General features: G+C 41.2%; 1 protein-coding gene across 10 annotated transcripts in view; it reads left to right on the top strand.

The window, feature by feature from the left end:
- Positions 1–21,504, top strand: part of COBLL1 (cordon-bleu WH2 repeat protein like 1) — a 116,486-nt gene that overhangs the window by 35,756 nt on the left and 59,226 nt on the right. For 2 of the 10 annotated variants that reach the window (XM_077272812.1, XM_077272813.1), the window contains exon 1: positions 18,159–18,268. The exons of the other annotated variants lie outside the window; for them this stretch is intronic. In XM_077272812.1, coding sequence (XP_077128927.1) covers positions 18,249–18,268 — 20 coding nt within the window. In that variant the 5' untranslated portion in view covers positions 18,159–18,248. Of the gene's footprint in view, positions 1–18,158; positions 18,269–21,504 lie in introns of those variants that run through there. 10 annotated transcript variants of the gene reach the window in all.

Raw genomic sequence — 21,504 nt, forward strand, 5'->3', positions numbered from 1 at the left:
TATTTCTTTTTGGAGCCATCCTTAACATTAGCAGACATTGACGGCCAGTTTAAATAATTTCTGGGTGTGTTTCATCTGGTTTATACTGTTAAAAAAAACATGTGCAGCGTATGTGTGCAATACAGGGCGAAATCCCTCACGGCTGAGGATGATTATAATAAGTGTCAGATCTCACAGTAAATTATTTCAGAATTTAGAATATTAATGTTTTGTGATATATGCATGATGACATTATGGTGTACTAACTTCTGCCAGCTACAATACAGTTCATAAAGTCTTTTCTTCTATGGTCTTATCCGCATGGTTGTAATTATTGAATCGAAAAACATTAACCCCTTCCCGACCTCCGCCATACTATTACTGCGGAGCGCTAATGCTCCGAACAAGAATAGAGCACCAACTTTTACAACAGCCTGTATTTTTAAGTTGATTGACAGAGTACAGACTACTATAAAGGACAGCCTGTAGCGCAAGATAAGTGCATAACCGGTTTCACTAGTCTAACACTCATGATCTGCGTACAGAGCACGCCGTGTCAAGCGGCTGTGGGTCTCCTGACCCAACCATAACAGCCTCCTACATGCCTATGAGGCTATTGAGGTTTGTAGGCTCAATAATATAACAGACACCCTTGACACAGCAGATCAAACCACAGTTTATGTTTCAAGGTCATATCCAGACTTTAATATTATTGAGCATAGCATGTGCTTTTTTGGAAATAAAAATGTATTCAACGCGTTTCGGTCCTAGTAACAACTACCTGACAAAAGCGCTTCTTAGGGCTGAAACGCGTTGTATATATTTTTATTCACAATAAACGCATTCTATTTTTTTAAATATTGAGGCCTGGATGTGCCGGTGAAAAAAACCTATGTTTCAATGTGCCATGTCAAGGGTGTCAGGTATACTATTCAATCTCCATCTCTATTATTCTTGGAATCTCGTTTTTTCCACCCTTGTTTTCTTCATTGGAAGTGAATCTCTAAATTGATTCTTTTGAGTCAGTTGAGTTTCGGTCAGGAGACCCACGGCCAGTCCAAAAATCATGATCCGTAGTTAGACCATGAATATTCAAAGTGTGGAATCGACCTTAATTGGATTTCATGCAGGGTAATATTGAAATACCCCCACCTGAACATAGACAGTTTTTCTGAACAATTGTCCAACTTATTTTTTTGTTTCTCCTCACTTTAAAGTGGACGAGACGTCAAATTTAACAGTGCAAACTGTATACATTATTGGATGCATCTCTTAGACCTAGTGAGGCTGATGCACTTACTTTCAAAATTCATGTTCAGTTCTATTTACTAACTTATGCCGTTTTGCATTGTGAAACCTGGTGACATATAAGCTTTAAGATTTGCTTTTATATAGAGATGAGGAATTCGATTCAAGGTGAAAGAAATTTGCCTAGAATGTTTTGTGATTTGCTGCAAGAGACTCCAGCAAAATGGTTGTCAGATGGCTAGATTATAGACAATCTGGGTTGAGGTTTAAAAAACCCCAAAACCTTTATACTCCCTTCTACTTGGCCTTCCCCTTACTTGCCCTGGTGCTGGTCTTCCAATCAGCTTTTCTATCTTTCATTTTTGTTTCGGGCCTTTGGCCACTTCCAGCTGGGTCTTCCATTAACTCGGGCACACGCTATCATGTGGAAAACAAAGCAGGTCAATGATGTACATTGTGATGTGGGTCCTAGAGAACAGAAGACCGGGTTGGAAGTAGCTGAAGGCCCAAAACGAAGACAAATAGCTGATAGAAGGACCAGAACAGTTAGGAGGATGTGAGTGTTAGAGGGTTTTTTTTTGTTACTTCTTTCCGGCAAATTCAATTTGCATCAAATTTATTCTACAGAAATAAAAATTTCCATCCACACTTTCCCCAGGACTGAGTGATTCGAATTTTCGGGAGATTTGTTCATTTCTACTTCAGTTATCTAACCCATGTCATAGATAACGTTTGCCGGATTACACTAATACTTGCCATCCTATGTTATTATGTCTGCAGTTTCCTTTTTAGATCTCAGAAGATACACAAATATTGTAAAACTTGTCTTTTATTTTTTTTCTGACCCGGGGTAAACTTCTTCCCCCTACATATATAAGAATTTAACTTATTGTTGCTCGGAAAAAATGGTGCAATCACATAAAAAGACATCTTTAAACAACCCCCGGAACGGGGCTGACAAAGACGGCATTGTGTTGCTCTAAGACAATGCTTGAACTTCACGTCTCTCAAATGCCAGCAGTTTATATATTTGTGGCCTGTTTATTTCGTGTTTTTATACAGTATTATACTATCTGTAGTGCTGCATGGAGACACACCCTCAACGGATAGAGACCTGCCTGGAGTTTGGGAAAAATGTCTCATGCCAAATCATTTCATGAATGTTATTCTTGATATCAAATATCATTTTGATTTTTCTTTACTCCTTTCATTTCGTATCTGAACTGTATCTTGTAAATTCTTCACTGCTTTATTAGTTAGTTTTTTGTCTTACTTGTGTGGTCCACTCCCATTTTGATCACACGTATAAAAGGTCCAATATTGTAAACTGAATAATAACATCAACTCTCACTGTCACACTTATTAGAGAGAGCGATCAGGAAGTAGGGAGGCACCCTGAGAGAAATATGCAAATAGCCCTTCAGTAGTTTCCAAAAGAAAGGTCCATGCTCTTTTCTGACAAGGCCCAAAAATGAAAAGGAGATTTGCTTTCAGATGGAGCATGGGAGACATTGGAGTATTTCATTATTACGGTGCATGACCTCAAGGTCATACAATTACATGGAATAGGTTTGTTTTTATATATAAGAGGTGGTAGTTAGAAGACAGGATGGGGGGAAAGGGAATGCTTAGATTAGGGATGCCTCTGGACTAAAGGTGAAAAGTTCAAGAAGTGTGAGGACTAGAAGACAAAAAAAGGAAAAGGAGATGCAAATCAGGTCTATAAAGGCAAGTGTTGTAAAGAAGCCATAAGAGACCAGACTCTTGCTTCAGGACTTATGTATTTCAAAGAGATTCTTCTGACAAAGGTTAAAAACCTGCAACGTTCTGCAACTTTTTAGAGCGATGACATGTATCATCATTTGGGATGAGTCACTATGGAGACTGCAACGCTTAGTCTACGTTCACATTTGCGGTCTGCGCCGCAGCGTCGGTCGCCGCATGCGTCATGCGCCCCTATATTTAACATGGGGGCGCATGGACATGCGTCGCACTTGCGTTTTGCGCCGCATGCGTCACTGCGGCGCACGCGTCCGGGCGCAGAGGACGCAGCAAGTTGCATTTTTGCTGCGTCCAAAATCAATCAAAAAAAGGACGCATGCGGCGCAAATCGCAGCGTTGTGCATGCGTTTTGCTGCGTTTTTGTTTGCGTTGTGCGTTGCGGCGCCGACGCTGCGGCGCACAACGCAAATGTGAACGTAGCCTTAGCACACTCAGGAATCTTAGGAGCAGCAGGACGGATGAAGTAAAACCCAGCAAAGATGGAAGCACAGTATGCACAGAAAGTGGAGCACACTAAGCATTGAGGTCTAGAGACTGAATTCCTAGACACAGGTGTATATGTCAATGAATTTTAATTAGGTCTAAAGAGATGTTGTCAGTGATCTGGCAACCTGCATGGAGAACAGCAGAGGAAAGCGGACCCGGAGAATGTAGCAAAGCCCGGGATACCAGGGACAAGTGTGTAACAATGGGGATTTTCTTTTATCCCCAACAAGATATTTATCTCTATTTCAAAATGAAGTGGTAAGTTGGACACTTGACCGTCACTCCATTAATTCTCCATAGGACTACCAGCTGAGCGTACTGCTCGGCACCCCATATGGAAGAAATAGAGAAGTGGTTGAGTGGTCGGAGATAAAATTTCCCCATTCTGCCGATCAGTCTGGGTCCCAGAAATCAAACTCCCACTGATCAATAAGTAATCACCTATCCCTAAAAATAATGCAACACTGAAAATTTAACACCTGGCAGCCCAATCCCACAAATAATGATTTGCTTAATGTTGACTTTTGCTAAGTGGCTCAGAAATTGGAGGACTATGCTGTCACTCGCTGTTACCAATTTGTACACTTGTCAACATCTAGAAAGTGTCTCCCATCCAAAATGACCGTCTTCAGTGCAACGCCCTGTCGTAGCTGCACTCTTGAAACTCTATAATAACACGGTGGTTTCATCCTGACTGCTAAAATAAATCATAACTGGCAATGAGTAATATTTAGCTGTACTGGAAAAGAAAAAAAAAAAAAACGCCCCATGCCCATATTTATACCGACTTTACAAAGCGACAGCTGTACTGAAAACTTTTATGTAGGAACTGAGGATAAACAGAGAACCCTATAGTCATCCACTAGACGTAGAATTCCAGTTATGTAGGAGCAGATTTATATCACAGGTTGTTTAATATGTGATAAGACGGCTAGGCACGGGCATGCCTGAAGTTTGTAAGTTGGGTTTATACATAGCTATGGCCTCGTGAACCTAAAATAGTTTATTGCCAGCAGGAAAGGCTGAAGCTGGTTGTAAAATGTATTTTAGGCCAGGGCTGTATGGCAACACATTCACAATGGCAGCTCACATACGATATGGTAACTAGTGATGAGCGGGTGTGCTCGTTGCTCGGGTTTTCCCGGAGCATGCTCGGGTGGTCTCCGGGTATTTGTAACTGCTCGGAGATTTAGTTTTCCTTGCCGCGGCTGAATGATTTACAGCTACTAGCCAGCTCGATTACATGTGGGGATTCCCTAGCAACCAGGCAACCCCCACATGTACTCAGCCTGGCTAGTAGCTGTAAATCATTCAGCTGCAGGGATGAAAACTAAATCTCCAAGCAGTTACAAATACTCGGAGATCACCCGAGCGTACTCGCTCATCACTAATGGTAACCATTTTTTTGTGGGCTCTTAGTGGAAGATGTGTGTATAGGGGCAACATTAAGTATGTTTGATGTGATCACATTTTCATGCTGTATCGAGCAATATCACAATGCCATCTCTAGGGCACGCATAATTGATTTGTATCCCTGGCCTTAATAACTGGAAGACGGATGGGGGAAAAAAAAAAATAAATCTTGCTGCTTGGAAATGTTTCAGAACATAGATTTGTTGGTCTCAACAAATAAGCACAATATCAACTTTTACAGGATTTCACCATTTGCTTTTTTTGCAGCCACTAGGTTATCAGAGGGCATTGCAAAACCCTTTAGAAAGTGTTCTAATCCCAAGCAACACTCCCACAGGAGAAATAAAGCATTACACCATTGAATCAATAGGACACCCACATAGTCTTTGTAACAGAATTCCTGTCTGGGTAATAGATTAGGATTCTAAATGGTTGGATCCCATAAAAACCCAGGATTTTGCTAAAAAGGAGGCTAAAATGGATTTTCCATGTAATGGATTTTTTCCTGTGTTTGGTGCATGTTTGGGCTATATTACTTCTCAACCTTCATATTTCTGCAATTATGTCCTACAAGAGTTATCAGATGTTCTTGTTCTGGCAGGATTGTTAGCACCGGTCTGAGATTAACATCGTTCTCCTTAAAATGCTTTGCTGAGCTAAATGTTTAGATGCATAATAAAACACATAATGGTAATTGCAACAGAAAGATTAACTGATTTACTGCAATCAAAAGAACTGGTTATTCCAGACTCTTGTAAATATATCCCAGGATCAGATCTCCTAAGACCGGTATAAGGAACATCCAATCAAATGCATGTGAAACACTTTACCTTGGGTTAGGAGGTTGTATGTCAAAACTGGGTATGTCATAGGGCAAGTCTCAAACTTAAGACTAAAGTAATTTAAAGAGAAGTCATCGCTACACCGGCGGCCATGTCTGACGGTAACTGGAACCACAGGGCACATCACAATATATATTACATACGGTAATTGTCTAAGGGTCACTTCCGTCTTTCTGTCTGTCCTTCTGTCTGTCCTTCTTTCTGTCACGGATATTCATTCACTGATTGGTTTCGGCAGCTGCCTGTCATGGCTGCCGCGACCAATCAGCAACGGCCACAGTCCGATTAGTCTCTCCCTACTTCCCTGCAGTCAGTGCCCGCTCCATACTCCCCGCAGTCACCACTCACACAGGGTTAATGCCAGCGGTAACGGACCGCGTTATGCCGCGGGTAACTCACTCCGTTACCACCGCTATTAACCCTGTGTGACCAAGTTTTTACTATTGACGCAGCCTATGCATCGTCAATAGTAAAAGGATCTAATGTTAAAAATAATTAAAAAAATAAAAAAATTATTATATACTCACCTTTCCCGCTCCTCGCGACGCTCCGGTGACCTCTCCATGCAAGCGGCAGGTTCCGGTGCCAACGATGGTACGGGAGAAGGACCTGCTATGATGTCACGGTCATGTGACTGCGACGTCATTACAGGTCATGCGCGCCTGTGCGAGAAGGACCTGCCATGACGTCACAGTCATGTGACTGCGACATCATCACACCCTGGGACCGGAAGCTGCCGCCTGCACCGTGCACAGGCGATAGAACTACAAGGCACCCTCGGATCGGAAAGTGAGTATGTTTATTTTTTATTTTTTAACCTGTGACATACGTGGCTGGGCAATATACTACGTAGCTGGGCAATATACTACTTGGCTGGGCAATATACTACGTGGCTCTGTGCTGTATACTACGTCGCTGTGCAATATACTACATCACTGGGCAATATACTACGTGGCTGGGCAATATACTATGTCGCTGTGCAATATACTACGTGGCTAGGCAATATACTACGTGGCCCGGCAATATACTCCGTGGCTCGGCAATAAACTACGTGGGCTGTGCAATATACTACGTGGACATGCATATTCTAGAATACCCGATGCGTTAAAATCGGGCCACCATCTAGTATTACATAAAGCACAGTGTCATGGTTTACCGTCTTGGCCGAGATTGCATCCCAAGGTTGGACATTTGTTTTTTTAGATCCCTATTCTACAATGGAGGATCTCAACAGCCAGTATATATTACTTTGTGACAATCTCTGTTCTATATCAGCAGTTGTACAAAGCAGCCACCATTTCACCTCATTCTACGTCTGGATGCGATTATTACCTTATCAGTTGGCAAGAAAGTCAAGGGACTTGTGTTTGGGGACACCAACTTATCAGACATTTTTTGGAATATCCTATGGATATGTCTTTAAAGGAGTTGTTGACCTTAGGTTACAAGGTTGTGAATCCTCACATCGCGCACACTGCGCTGTGAGGATCCTCCAGTGCTGACATCCGGAGATGCGAGTGCGGATCTGCAAGTATGTGATTTGCATACATGCAATTAAGTGGGACCGTCAAGAAGTATGAAAAGCGCATACTTGCAGTCACATGACCACCCGCTCCCTGCGCCGAAGAATTTTCACAGCGCAGTGTGTGCGCGCGATGTGAGGATTCACAAGTCTGCAGTCACATAGAGATACTGCAGACTTGTAGCCTAAGGCCGGACAACTCCTTTAGATAGGAATACCTTTTTAACAAAATTTGTGCCAGTTAGGAAGTTGTGGTCAAACACTCAAATACCCATATGCCTTTTTCTCCATGAATGGAATCACTGTATAGTCATACTATTTGAAGGATTCATATTCTTAAGAGTTGTCACATAAAGGTCTATAAACCATCAATTAGGCCCCCTATATCGCAAAGAGGTAATGAGAAGCATGCTCCCCGCTCTACAAACATATCAGAACATGTCAGCTGCAGGAAAAACTGAACTGTACCGACTATATGCACTCCTACCTAAACTACTTATCGATGGGATGTCAGCTTGGGATTGCTCGGGTCATCATCAAAATTGGTGCTATTCATTATAGCAGAGCAAGTGAACAAACTACAGAAGGTCTATGAATTTGGATCAAATGAATGTGGAAACTGGCCACCTAAACATGTTAAGATGGCCTTGAGCATCCACGGTGTAATTAGTCGAGAATATTATGTTTTGGTGCCAATGGTGGTGCAGAAAATACTTAAAAGTCCAAAGAAAATACAAGACTTCACTCTGGTATATTGAACACTCTGGCATATTGGAAAATGTGTCACTGTAGTCATTGTGCAGTTTTGGCAGATGACGGTCACAGTGGGTTCATAACAGGTTTAGACTGGAGTCTTCACAAACTTGTAATGGAAGGGTTTTATAGCTGCATAGTTAAATGTCTTCCCAGTAGACACCTTTCTTTTCTTGAAGATTGTGCTCTACTAAATGTTGGAAAAAAATAGGCTTTATTGGATGTGGAATAATATTGCCTATATCAGTCTCCCTGTAGATTATAGACTCCGAGAGCCCCCCATTACAGTCCATGAGACTCTCATTTCTGCTTTAGGTAAAAGGTATATATTAGAGGAGAAAGGTTGCTTGAAGCTTTCCCACCCATTCCTATGACAACACATTTCTACACAGTGAAAAAAAGTTAGGCCGGCACATACTGGTTCGATTTATGCCAGATGACACTTTTTTGGCATACATGGGGAGAATGGGATCCAAAGGAAATGTTCGACGTATGCGCTAGGAGCATTCACGACGCACACGCCCTAATGTAACCTAAACACAATGTCCCACCAATTTGAGCAGTAGCAGTCGACTATCCAATGTGTATAGCGGGGACCCAACACTCAGCTGCCGCTCTTGTAAGGGTTAAGATGGCGAGTTACATGTTTAACATGCCTGACCCTTGTTCTTGCATGAGATACACTGCTGCAGAATTGAAGACACATGCACGCTCGGCCGCGCCTGATCAAGTTTACAATCTATTGATGTGAAAGTCTCATTGATACATCATAAAATAGCGCTACAATGAATATTATAATATACCGTTGCATTTAAATCTGATGAAGCCCAATGTCAAGAAATAGATATGCATCAATGCAGAACATACCTTAGAGGAAAACCTGGCAGCTGCTGTGGGGCTCTCGGAGAGATCCGGTCCAACCTTGATCAATTTCCTCTTGACTCTCTTGGCGATCTGTATTGTTAGCAAACAAGTGGCTAGGGAATTATCTCAAAGGTCATGGAGACAGCAAGGAGGGGAAAACAAGTCATATATTTCGTGTGTTATTCATTTTTATGTTAACCAACATTTACAATGCAAAATATGGGATGTGTAAAGGGAATTTTTCACAATGTTTAGCCTTACCAATCTGACAACAGCATAGGGTAGGGAGAGAGACCCTGATTTCAGCTATTTATCATTTAATAGGCTTCTTGCTTTAGTTTTCTCAAAATCACTGTTTTCTCTGCTGCAGCTCTGCTAGTATTCTCAACGATGAACTTTTTTTTCTCTGGCCCTGCCATTGATTGATTAGCTTTCTGCCCGCAACCAATCAATGATAGGTGGCAGGGATATCCGGAGTTCATGACTGTCGAGGACTATATAGCAGTGGCTCATTATTGAGAGGACTAGCAGAGCTGCAGCAGAAAATCTCTGTCCCTGTCCATACTTAATGCTGCTCTCAGGTGGGTCAGCAAAAATCTAGTGACAGATTCTCTATAAACCCCATCAAGAGTGTGTTTATGAATGCCCACAAGTTACCTAAGACTTACCCCTTATGTGGTCCAGTTTGCAGGACTGTCCCAGAAAAATCTGGATTATTGGTAAGTATGCATATTAAATGTCCACAACAACCTCGCTCGGTATCATCTGTAATCCTGATGTCATGAATGATACAGTATATTTTGAGAGGATTTTTGTGCTGCTTATGAATACAAGAATATATTGTATCTATTAGATTCATAAATCACTTATCATTAACATGTAGTTTTTTATAGGAGGTTGTTATTCGTAAGTGATTTACAGAAATAATTTGCATTCCTAAAGAAACTACTCAAAGCATTCCTTTTCAGCCACTCGCCAACACTACGAGGTGCCAAATACTGAAGTATCTCTTCAATATCTCTTGAATTTTTTAGTAAATCTTTTAGAATATGAAATGGAGTATAAATAAAGGGAATGGACATCTGTAATATCGGGTAAAATGTGTGGATATTAACATACTTTTTCGGTTATATTAACAGTGTGTCTTCCTGTTATACAAACACCAGTATGTTTGGACCCTGTATGGTGGCACATGCAGCCCCTTATTGTGCATTCATAGTCATCCTATGTCTTCCCATGCACTTATAGGAAAGGTAATAAAAATGTGATTGATGGGAGAGTCACCAATCTCTTTGTCCCTTTGGCGTATAAAGTGCTAGTGCGCATGAGTCACCACCGATCCATTCATTTGTAACAGTTCGGTTCGGTAGTGCGCATGTGCGACCACTCTTTCCATAAACAGTAAATGGCTATAAGGTTGTAGGATGTGCCTCTGGCATAACCTACTAAAACTGTTTGGGTTCACATTAAAAAGGTATTGTCCAGCAATAGTGATGAGCAAATTTAGCTAGATCAAAATAATCGAATAATTTTTGGATGTCCCCGTGGTCAAACCTTCATTGCTCATATTTAATCAATACCTATTTCCTGTGGATAATTATTAAAGGTTGTTACTGGGACAACCCTTTGAATTCAGCTTGTAATGGGGCATACGACACTTCTTTCCTTCAGATTCGTATTGAATGGCTGAGAAAAATCATTGCGCTCGCTCAACTTTTTGTCGCTATAGTTTGGTCTTACACATTTTGTCAGAAGGCTCATTAGGGAAGTTTTGAATCAATTTGTAAATCAACATTTTTGTATAAGCCCATCAAGAGAATGGACGGCCAACGGTGAAAAAGAAACAAATTCCATCTCAATTTTGCCAAAATATTGGCTTCTTCAGTTTTTCTAAATGGCCATCGTTGGTTACCATACTCTACTATTAGAGTTGGCTCCTCCAGACAATGCTAACATCTAAATGACATAACACATTTCTGGGGCCCTCAGTTTTATAGATCCATTGTACAGTAATTGAGCCGCTGCTATTTCTCAGACATTATAATTGGCTTCCAGGTAGTAAAACCTAATTGTGTTTAAAGTGGAATCGGATTATAATATAATGAGATATCGGAGTCACTTTTGGGTCCAGATTAAAGCCATTAGGCATCAACCAGACGTGTTGATGTCTAATGGCTGGGTTTCTCAACCATTCATTGTTTTATAATATTATAACATAGCACTAGCCTTAAAAATAAGCACAAAAGCTACTAAAGTATATTCTGAGAGCTTGCAGACAAGTCCAAGCTTTAGTGGAGCATTAATTCTGCTGGCATAGCAAAACGCTGTTTTCTCAGAATATGCCTTGAATGGAGATTCCATTGGGAAAACTTGAAATGCAAAAGCTTTTTGGAGATTTTCTCTAATTCTAACTCTCTACTCTTAATATATTCATGTTTTTCATGAATCCTCTCCTTTTTGATCTATCATCTTGCAGGACCTGTTCTCTGATGATCTTCAGGATGTTGACAATGGCCTTCTGCAGTTTTCGATAGGAAGAGTTTTCATGGTCAGAGATCTTGAGGATCTGAACTTGATGAGGTTCTCATTTCTCTTGATTTCTTTATTTCTCCAGATGTTTTTCCTCTAGATATCACTTATTGGGTATCCAAGTCCAAATCCAGCAGTTTCTGATCCTTTTGTCCAACAGTGAATTAAGGTTCTTAAAGGGACTCTGTCACCTGAATTTGGTGGGCTATGTAAATGCCCTGTTTTCGGTCCGATGGGTGGTGTTTCTTCTTTTTTCCTCCACTACATGCTTCCCCGCTGTCTGCAATATTTTCCAGAATTGGAGTAGGTGTCCTCCATAGTTCGCGCGTGCGCAATGCAATCTTGAAACAGAGAAATACTTCCGGAACGTAGTGCGCCGGCACATGCGCAGTAATGCTTTTCGGCTTTGCCCGCAGATGGGCAAAGCATACTGCGCGTGCGCGAGACAAGATTGCATTGCGCACGCGCGAACTATGAAGGACACCTACTCCAATTCAGGAAAATATTGCGGACAGCGGGGAAGGATGGGGTGGAGGAAAAAAGAAGAAACACCGCCCATCAGACCAAAAACAGGGCATTTACATAGCCCACCAAATTCAGGTGACAGAGTCCCTTTAATCTTCCATGATCCCTCTTCTTTTTTAAATATCCTTTTCTTTAGCATTCATTTCTTTCCATCCTTTCAAAGTGATCATAAACTCATAAATCACTTTGTTTATCATGAAACCCAAAACGACCATTGGTGCTATTGGATAGTAGCCAGAGGCAGTATCAAGCGGTTTGACCAAAATATAGATCGTACTGATGTCATCACGCCACTTATGACATAGTTCATCGTAGAGTAGGTGTTTTACATGTGGCTAGAAATAAATGAAAATTGAGAGTTCTGAGTGATTAATCCCTTGTAATACTATAGGTAACGGAAAAGTTGAGAACAAATAGTAAGCTTTCGAGTCAACTTAGGTCTCTTCATCAAATGGATTGAACTGCCCAGTTATTTCTCTAGCTGCGAGGTTGTACAACCAGGGGCGTAATAAACATAGGAAAAAAACAAAAAAAAGAATATTGTATTCACCCTATGCACATCTGTCCCATTATGCAGCTCAAATCTGATCATCTTTTTCTGTCTTGTCACTGGTGCTGTCTTTTTAAAGGAGTATTGTATCCCACAGAACTTTACATACATTACATCCATCCATTGGGGCACACAATCTAACTATCCTATCGGTATATATTGGGACTGGAGTGTGGGAGGAAATTCATGCAAACACGCGGAGAACATACAAACTCCTTGCAGATGTTGTCCTTGGTGGGATTTCAACCCAGGACCCCAGTGCTTCAAGAATACAATGCTAACCACTGAGCCAGCATGCTGCCAAAGCTACAGGGCTTTGCACATTGCAATGTCATGTAAGTTCTGGTCAAATGCACTGTGAGCAGACCGAAGGCGGTGACTGGAGTGGGACTATGTGGCACGACAGGTGAGGGCCGGGTAAGTATAATTTTTTATATTACCAATTCCCGGCCCTCTATAATTGAGCAGAATGCCATTTTGCTGGATTTGCCCAAAGCTATTCACAAAATACTCGGGTTTTTGGGAAAAATCAGAATTTTACAAAATATTCAGGAGAATTTAAAGTGCCGCAAACCAATTCACTCAAAAATGTATATTTTATCAACGGCTTGCAGATGCTGAAATTAACAAACAGCAAAACTCACCCTCTGTAGCGCCAACGATGCCTCTCTGCTGCTGCTCCTGTCTTAGGTAAAAGGACGCAAAGGCGATATAACGGCTACAGTACACATGACCGCTGCAGCCAATCACTGGTCTCAGCGGTGATGCTGATATAGACGACACTGAAAAGCGTATGAATCAGTGATACTCTTCTCACACTCTGACATCACATCATTGGTGCCCAAGATGCTGTTTAACTATTCTATATACAATCAACATGAAGAAGAAAGAATAATTGTTAAAAAAAAGTAGCTAACAGCTTGCTGAGACTTGTAGTTCTCACAATGGCATGCTTTTCTTTCAGACAATAAACCCATATTGCCCATGACAGTGCCCTGAATTATTTTCAGATGTTGGCATGGAAGGGTTCAGACTATGAGGCAAATTTGTACCATGCAGCACACAAAGTTCATGTTTTCCCTGGGCTCCGCTCGGCACTGCCAAGTCATCTGTTTAATAAAAAACATATAAAACCCGCAGTCTCCTAAAGCAGCTTGAAATGTTTCTTACTAATAAACTGCGACTATGGTTACCACATCAGGCATGGAATACCAGCTGTGCAAGATGCATGCAAATCAATGCGACATTCAGGATTTTTTAGAATTCAAGTGTAGACTTTACTTACCTACTTTGACTCTGTGGGCGTCGTGAAATTTTCTGGTAAATGCTTCGCCCTTTAATATATAAACCACACACCTAATAACTCTACATACCATGGCCCACATTTATCCAAAAATTACTTAAAAGAGAGCCTGTGACCAGGAAAACTGCTATTAAATGTGTTGTCTGGTCCAAATCAATAAGTCTGCAGACGCTTTGTGTGACTGCAGACTTATGAATCCCCCCCAGTGCGCACACTGCGCACTGTGAGGATTCGCCGGCTCCTAAGTTGGGACCGGAAGGGCTGCAGCAGAGCACACGGGCGACTGCTGCATGTTGACTTCCTGGGAAGCGAGGGACGCACCACGGTGGTCACTGACAAGGCTTTAAATCCGGGAGCCCCAGTGGGACGTTAATGAAGGCAGAGGAGGCGGAGCCCGGTGCGCAGAGTATTGAGTGACGGCTGGGAGGCGTTTGTGTCCGGGGGAAAAGACATGCCCCCAGGACAAATTCGAGGTATCAGGGACAAATTATAAAAACGATTATTTTAGCGTTGAAAGGGACCACAACTAAAAGAGCCACCTTGACAGAATGCAGCATTAGTGCTGCACAAGGTGGCTCTTTTAGTTAAAAACGCCTGGGAAGGGGTGTGACAGGTTCCCTTTAATTAAAATGTACTTTGTTCGTGGGACGGCCCCTTTATGCTGGTTTCCATATGAAAAAGTTCATTGCTATGTTTGATAAGGAAAAACTTTCTAAATTGTAGACATTTTTTTTTTTTTACATATGAAGGTTGTCTTACGACTTTGTCCAAGCTTTTAGTTTTGGTCTTCTGTGTATTTGAGTTTGACATCCGTGGTTTAAACAAACAATCGTTGCGAACTGAGCAAAATTTTGGGTATAAAGGCTATGATAAATACGTGTGCCCCATTATATTTTGTTTTGTGGCATTTTTTGGTTCAGTGTCATTTTGTTTCTAAACACAGCTCACATCCATTGGCCGTGGATTAGATCCCATTCACTGCAAAATTAGAAATCAACAGTATGTTCTGAACTCTGCCCAGATTTTTCCTGGATGTAGTTTTGTTGGTCACATTTATGTGTCGTACTCTGAATTAGGGCTTGTTTCCACTTGCGAGAAACACGTCCGTGTCTCGCATGTGAAAACCAAGCTCTGTCGCCGGCACTCCAGAGCGGAGCGTGCAGCTCCATGTATTCCTATGCGGCCGCACGCTCCGCTCTGGAGTGCCGGCGCCTGAGCTTGGTTTTCACATGCGAGACACGGACGTGTTTCTCGCAGGTGGAAACAAGCCCTACTCATACATTTTCAGAAGCAGAATCCAAATGGAAAATCTCCTAGGTCCTATTCACACTGATTTTTTTTTAATGGATAGCACATGAACCAATTATAGTTTATGGACCTTTTGACATATCCTTTTATTCTGCAAACCGATAGTCTGCAAAAGATTATACTGAGACATTTCCCAGTTTGATCTGATTTGCGGCCAACTTACCAAGTCTAGTAAATGAACCTGTTAAAGAAATGGACAGATTGCATCCATGTTGAGTCTGTCAGGTGTGTTTTCATGGACTGGATGGTAGAAGAGGCTTGGGAAAACTCCAACTGGATGACACATGAATAATAAAAACAAGACACAAAGATCAAAAACATGAGAATTGGATCCAGCACAAGAGGGATGAACAAATCAATTCTAAATCAACCGATTGGTATTAATCCAAATTTTTGGGGATTCAATTTAGGCAAATTGAGCAAAATTCAAATGATTTTGCCAAATTCAAATTTTGATAGATTAACAATTTTTTTACAGATGAAACGCAGTCTATGTTTTTGCATGAGAGAAAAAAAAAAAATCAGACTTGAGAATTCTGCCTTAGGCTATGTGCACACGTATTCTGGTCCACTGCGGATTTTTCCGCAGCGGATTTGATAAATCCGCAGTGCAAAACCGCTGCGGTTTTTACTGCGGATTTATCGCGGTTTTTAGTGCGGTTTCCTCTGCGGGTTTTCACCTGCAGATTTCTATTGGAGCAGGTGTAAACCCGCAGCGGAATCTGCACAAAGAATTGACATGCTGCGGAAAATAAACCGCTGCGTTTCTGCGCGTTTTTTTCCGCAGCATGTGCACTGCGGATTTCATTTCCCATAGCTTTACATGGTACTGTAAATGCATGGGAAACCGCTGCGGATCCGCAGCAAAATCCGCAGCGTGTGCACATACCGTTAGGCTATGTTCACACGTTGCGTTTTTGCTGCGTTTTTTTCCTAGGCAAAACCTGCTCTCTTGATTGTAAGAAACTTGCCTCAAAAAGCAGGTTTTGTATAATTTTTGTTGCTTTCTTTTCTTTTTGCACCACCCATTGCTTTCAATGGGCGAAAAATGGTGAAAAAAAGCAGAAAGAAGTGACATGCCGTATTTGTCAAAAACCAAGGTATTACACAAAATACTTAGGAAAAAAAAAAAAAAAAAAACAAGCTGTGTGCATGAGTTTTCTGAAATCTCATAGACATTGCTGGTACTGTAACATGCAGCTGAAAATTTGCATTAAAAAAAAAAGCAAGGTGTGAACATATAGCCTAATAACGTAAGCAAATAACCTAAGGCCACATTCACACTTTCAGTATTTGGTGAATTTTTTACATCAGTATTTGTAAGCCAAAACCATGGAAAAACTGAGGTAAACTACTGACCAAATACTGAATATGTGCCCGTGGCCTTAGGTTATTTGCTTACGGAGTCTTTTTGCTGATTTTTTTAAGCAGAAACTGAGCGAAAACTCCAGGTTTTTGTGATATGGAGAGTTTCTGCTCAGTGGCTGTGTGCACACAACATCTTAAACCAAGGCAAATCCAATATGTTTTTCAAGCAGAAGACTGCAGGAATCTCTGGGGTTTTCTTTTAACCGCTTGGCATTTTGAGGAACCTGAAGTGGTTAAAAGACGTTCAAAAGCCTGAACATGTGCACAAGTCATTTTTACATAGACATGATGCTTATGTTCATGCTATTGGATGTTTTTTGATCGTCTTGAAAAAAAACCTTGTGTGCACATATCCAGTTTCTGCTCAAAAAACTTGTAATAAAAATTCCATCTGCACATGTGTCTGTGTGCCCATCATGAGTTTTTGACGCTGGATCTCATCCCCACTGTGTTTTTTTTTAAATTGTCGCAAACTGATTCAAAACTGCATAACGTCTATTTCTCTTGCAGGTACGGTGAGTTTTATGTGCGGATTTCTCCCACAAACTTGGATTATGTTCACACTAGACATTTTTTCAGCGTTTTATTAATGTGTTTTTTTAATGCAAATGATCAGCTGGTTTTTTTTTTGGCATCAGGATTTTTTTTTGTGCTTTGCATGTCTTTTTTTGCACAACAGAGCATATCACTACTTTCAGCGCTTTTCTCCCATTGAAAGTAATGGGTGGTCAAAAAACGTTGGAAAAAATGCTGAAAATCCGCACCAAAAAACGCAGGTATCAGGTTTTGCATCGTTTTTTTTTTTTGTGCCAAAATCTGATTACCATAAATAGAATGAAAATTTTTTGTGCACTAAACTTTATCAGCATGCACACGAGACAAACGTAGCATGACAAAAGCGCAGGGAAAAAAAAAAATGCACAAAAACCGCAGGAAAAAAAAAAGCGCACCAAAAACGCAGGAAAACCTTGTGTTTTTGCCACAGCTTCTTTCTTGCCAATAGATCAGGTTTTGCTACAGTAAAAACGCCTAGTGTGAACACAGCCTTACATTAGATGCAGAAAATATACACATGCACTTTTAGTTTATTTCCATGCCGGAAATGCACTAAAAACCTAAGTAAATCACACATGACTATATCAATCAAGTTTTGTCAAAGCTAAATATCAGGAAGTATCAAAAACAAAGCAGCTTTATTTAAAACATGCCATCAACAAGAGACAAAACGAAGCATCAAAAATGCAATGAAAAAAAAAACAAAAAAACACAAGTGACCTAATTTACTTAATAGGTGCAGAAAATCTGCAACATAAAAAACTCACCAACAGCGCATCGTGTGAACGCAGCCTTACGATCCCCAGAAAACCGTGCAGACAGAGAATGATGGTGTTGTTTATAGCAACCAATAACTGCTTAGGCCTCGTTCAGTATTTGGTCAGTATTTTTACCTCAGTATTGTAAGCGGAAACCACGAGTGGAACAATCAGAGGAAAAGTATTATAGAAACCCATCACCACTTCTGTATTTATCACCCACTCCTGGTTTTGGCTACAAATACTGAGGTAAAATACTGACCAAATACTGAACGTGTGAACGCTGCCTTAGTGTCTATGCTAGAAAAATGAGAAGCGGCGTCTGAACGGTTTATTGGCAGCTGCTCTCCTTGCACTTAGCCCCAAGTTTATCGGTCATGTGATCACTTCTGGGCGGTCTCCTGACTCTTCCTGCAGCAGTAATGCAAAAGGGAAGGGACGGGTCTGCAAGGTGCAGCAGAACATGAGTATTTGTCCGTGCTGGTAATGTGCTGGGGTGTCCTAACATAAAGTCGTGGGCTGTAGCATTGCGCTTTGTGTGTGTGGGGTGTACAACGTGGGGTTTTATTATTAGCCTCATGGGTTCCAGCATGTCTCGCCCAGTTTGGGGCCACTTGCAGCTTTCTCAGATGAGCTGAGCATTGGGCCTGCACTGCATGGTTTGTGCTGCAGACAGCATGTCCTCTATGGCCATTATTTTCTGTGTCTGCTCTTTGGAGATTTTTTTTATTATTTTCTGACCCTGGTTCACTTTACTTCCCACCATTGTGTCTATATATGCTCAGAAATAACAAATCCAATACCTCCCACAATCTGATGATATATTCCTGACTGCACCACTGCCCTCAGGCTCAAGTTCCCACAATGACTACCTGCTCCATTTTTTTGATGCTTCAGAATTTTTGCAACATTTCTGCACCAATTTGCTAATTAAGGTTACGTGTGTATGTATATGTATATGTATATATATATATATATATATATATATATATATAATTTTTTTTCTCTTTTTGGACTGTCACGCTGTAAATAAACCTGTTTTCATACCTCGGGTTCAGATGTATGGATAAAATCTGCAGATAAAATACAGGTTTGAAATTGACATGGTGCAGATTTTGAAATTGGACTGCAGGTCACTTTCTTCTTTTTTATTTTTTTCCTCTTTTTATACACTTCATGAGATTTATTTGAATGTCATATGCTTTTGCTGGAACTGTAGTATGCTACATTTTTATTGCACAGAGTACTTAGCCAAAAAAAGTACCAAATACTCATCATGGGATCTAAGCCTGCGGATGAGAAAATTTTAAAAAAGTTTCATCCAGAAAACTGATGATCTTTGTCTGTGTGTGATCCATGTTAATGCTTCTACATTAGAAAATCAGTTTACTGGGTTTATAGAAATGTGTCCGTAAAAATCAGATGCTCTGGTTCTGTGTTGGATCTGCTTTTTTATTTTTTTTATTTTTATGCACCCATAGACTTGAATGGGTGAGTCTCATCTGATATGCAGAAAAGTAGAGCACGCTGTGATTTTTTATTTTTTTATTTTTTCTTCTTCATGGATGGTCGGACCGACCGAGACAAAAATCATTAATTTAAACAGGTCTTTTGGGTCAGTGCACTGTCTGTATGCTAACCGATCAAAAATCAGAGATTGGACATCCAATTTATACGTTCTTCTGGATGAGCCATTGACCATACATTAAGGATGAATGAACGTGCTGGGTGTTATCTGAGCATGCTCGTGTGCTCGAAAATTGTTTGAGTGCCCGCGCCTGCATGTTTTGCGGCTATTTGACAGCCGCAACAAATGTAGGGATTGCTTAAGGCTATGTGCACACTTAGAATGGTCCTCTGTGGATTTTTCCGCAGCGGATTTGATAAATCCGCAGGGCAAAAACACTGCATTTTTCCTGCGGATTTACTGCAGTTTTTGTGCGGATTCCACTGCGGTTTTACACCTGCGGTTTTCTATTATGGAGCATGTGTAAAACCGCTGCGAATTCCGCATAAAGAATTGACATGCTGCGGAATGTAAACTGCTGCATTTCCGCAGCATGGGCACAGTGTTTTTGGTTTCCCATAGGTTTACATTGTACTGTAAACTCATGGGAAACTGCTGTGGACCCGCAGCTGCGGATCCACAGCAAAATCCGCATCATGTGCACATAGCCTAACAAACTGATAATCCCTGCAACACTGTGACTTAACAGGCGTGAGACATGCAGCCACGGGAACTCGAACACGCACTCTGTTAGTACACGAGCATGCTCAGATAACACCTTATCCCTGCATGTTCGCTTATCACTACCATACATGTAAGGCAGGTATCACACACAGTCCGCGTATGGACTGGTCGTGCGTCTCCTGACTCTTATATTTTAGGCAGCCTTGTATTTCCTTATGAGTTTTTCAGTTCAAGTATTGACACCTGCAGAAAGTCTGTTCATACTTGGATCGTGAGTGTCAGATGTGTGATACCAGCCTTAATCTGTGGTCGAGGAGGGGTGAAGGGAAGCAGATGGATTTCTGCAATATGACCTGAACAGTTGTAGTAATTTCTGTGATAAATTTGCCACTTGTGAATACACTTTTAATGTACACTTCTACTGGCTGGGCTGTAAGGCCACGTTCACACGTTCAGTATTTGGTCAGTATTTTACCTCAGTATTTGTAAGCCAAAACCAGGAGTGGGTGATAAATACAGAAGTGGTGACGGGTTTCTATTATACTTTTCCTCTGATTGTTCCGCTCCTGGTTTTGGCTTACAAATACTGAGGTAAAAAACTGACCAAATACTCAATGTGCGCACGTAGCCTAAGGCTAAGGTCACTCGTTGAATGTAGATTTTTAAGCATCGTGTATGTGCTGAGTTTTGCACGTGAAGTTTTCTGCAGATTTGGTGCAGTGTGTGACATTCTCATTGAATCCTTACAAAGAATTGATATGATTTTTAAGAATCTGTACCGCAGTTCAATTTACTTGCAGATAATATGTACAGTGAGCAGTCAGCTGAAGAGAATGCTCTGAAAATTTGCGATGGGGGCAGTTTAGGCCTCTTTCACACTTCAGTCGTTTGGCGTCAGTCACTTCCGACAAAGTGACGGATCGACGGATCCGTCACAATTGTTGAAAAAACGGATGTAACGGATCCGTTTTTTTGACGGATCCGTTACTCGGGGGTTGTATATACTTTTTGGAGCATGCGCAATTGAAAAAACTTGAAAAAACGGATTGGGGCGACGGATCCGCCAAAAAACGGATCGCGACGGATCCGTCGCCCATAGGTGGCCATTCTATGAAATGACGGACGCGACGGATCCGTCGCGATCCGCCATTTCAACGGAGACAAAAAACGTCTAGATGAACGTCAATGTCTAGATGACATCCGCTAAATTTTGACGGATCCGTCGCATGACGGATGGAACGGACGACCATCCGTCACAATCCGTCGCTAATGCAAGTCTATGGGGGAAAAAACGGATCCGTCAAAAAAAAAAACGGATCCGTTTTTTGAGGAAAATGACGGTTTTAGACTGACGTCAAACAACTGAAGTGTGAAAGAGGCCTTAGGGTCAGGAGAGACCTCGGAAAATAATACACACTTTTTTGGGGGCACTTTTGATTCAGACAGAATTAATTTGGATCATATCTGTTGAGTGAATCTGGCGAGTAGAAATTTCTCAATAAGAGAATTATTAGGCGATTGCACAGAT

This window comes from Ranitomeya variabilis, chromosome 7 (genome assembly GCF_051348905.1).
Source record: "Ranitomeya variabilis isolate aRanVar5 chromosome 7, aRanVar5.hap1, whole genome shotgun sequence".
In the NCBI taxonomy this organism is placed as follows: Eukaryota; Metazoa; Chordata; class Amphibia; order Anura; family Dendrobatidae; genus Ranitomeya; species Ranitomeya variabilis.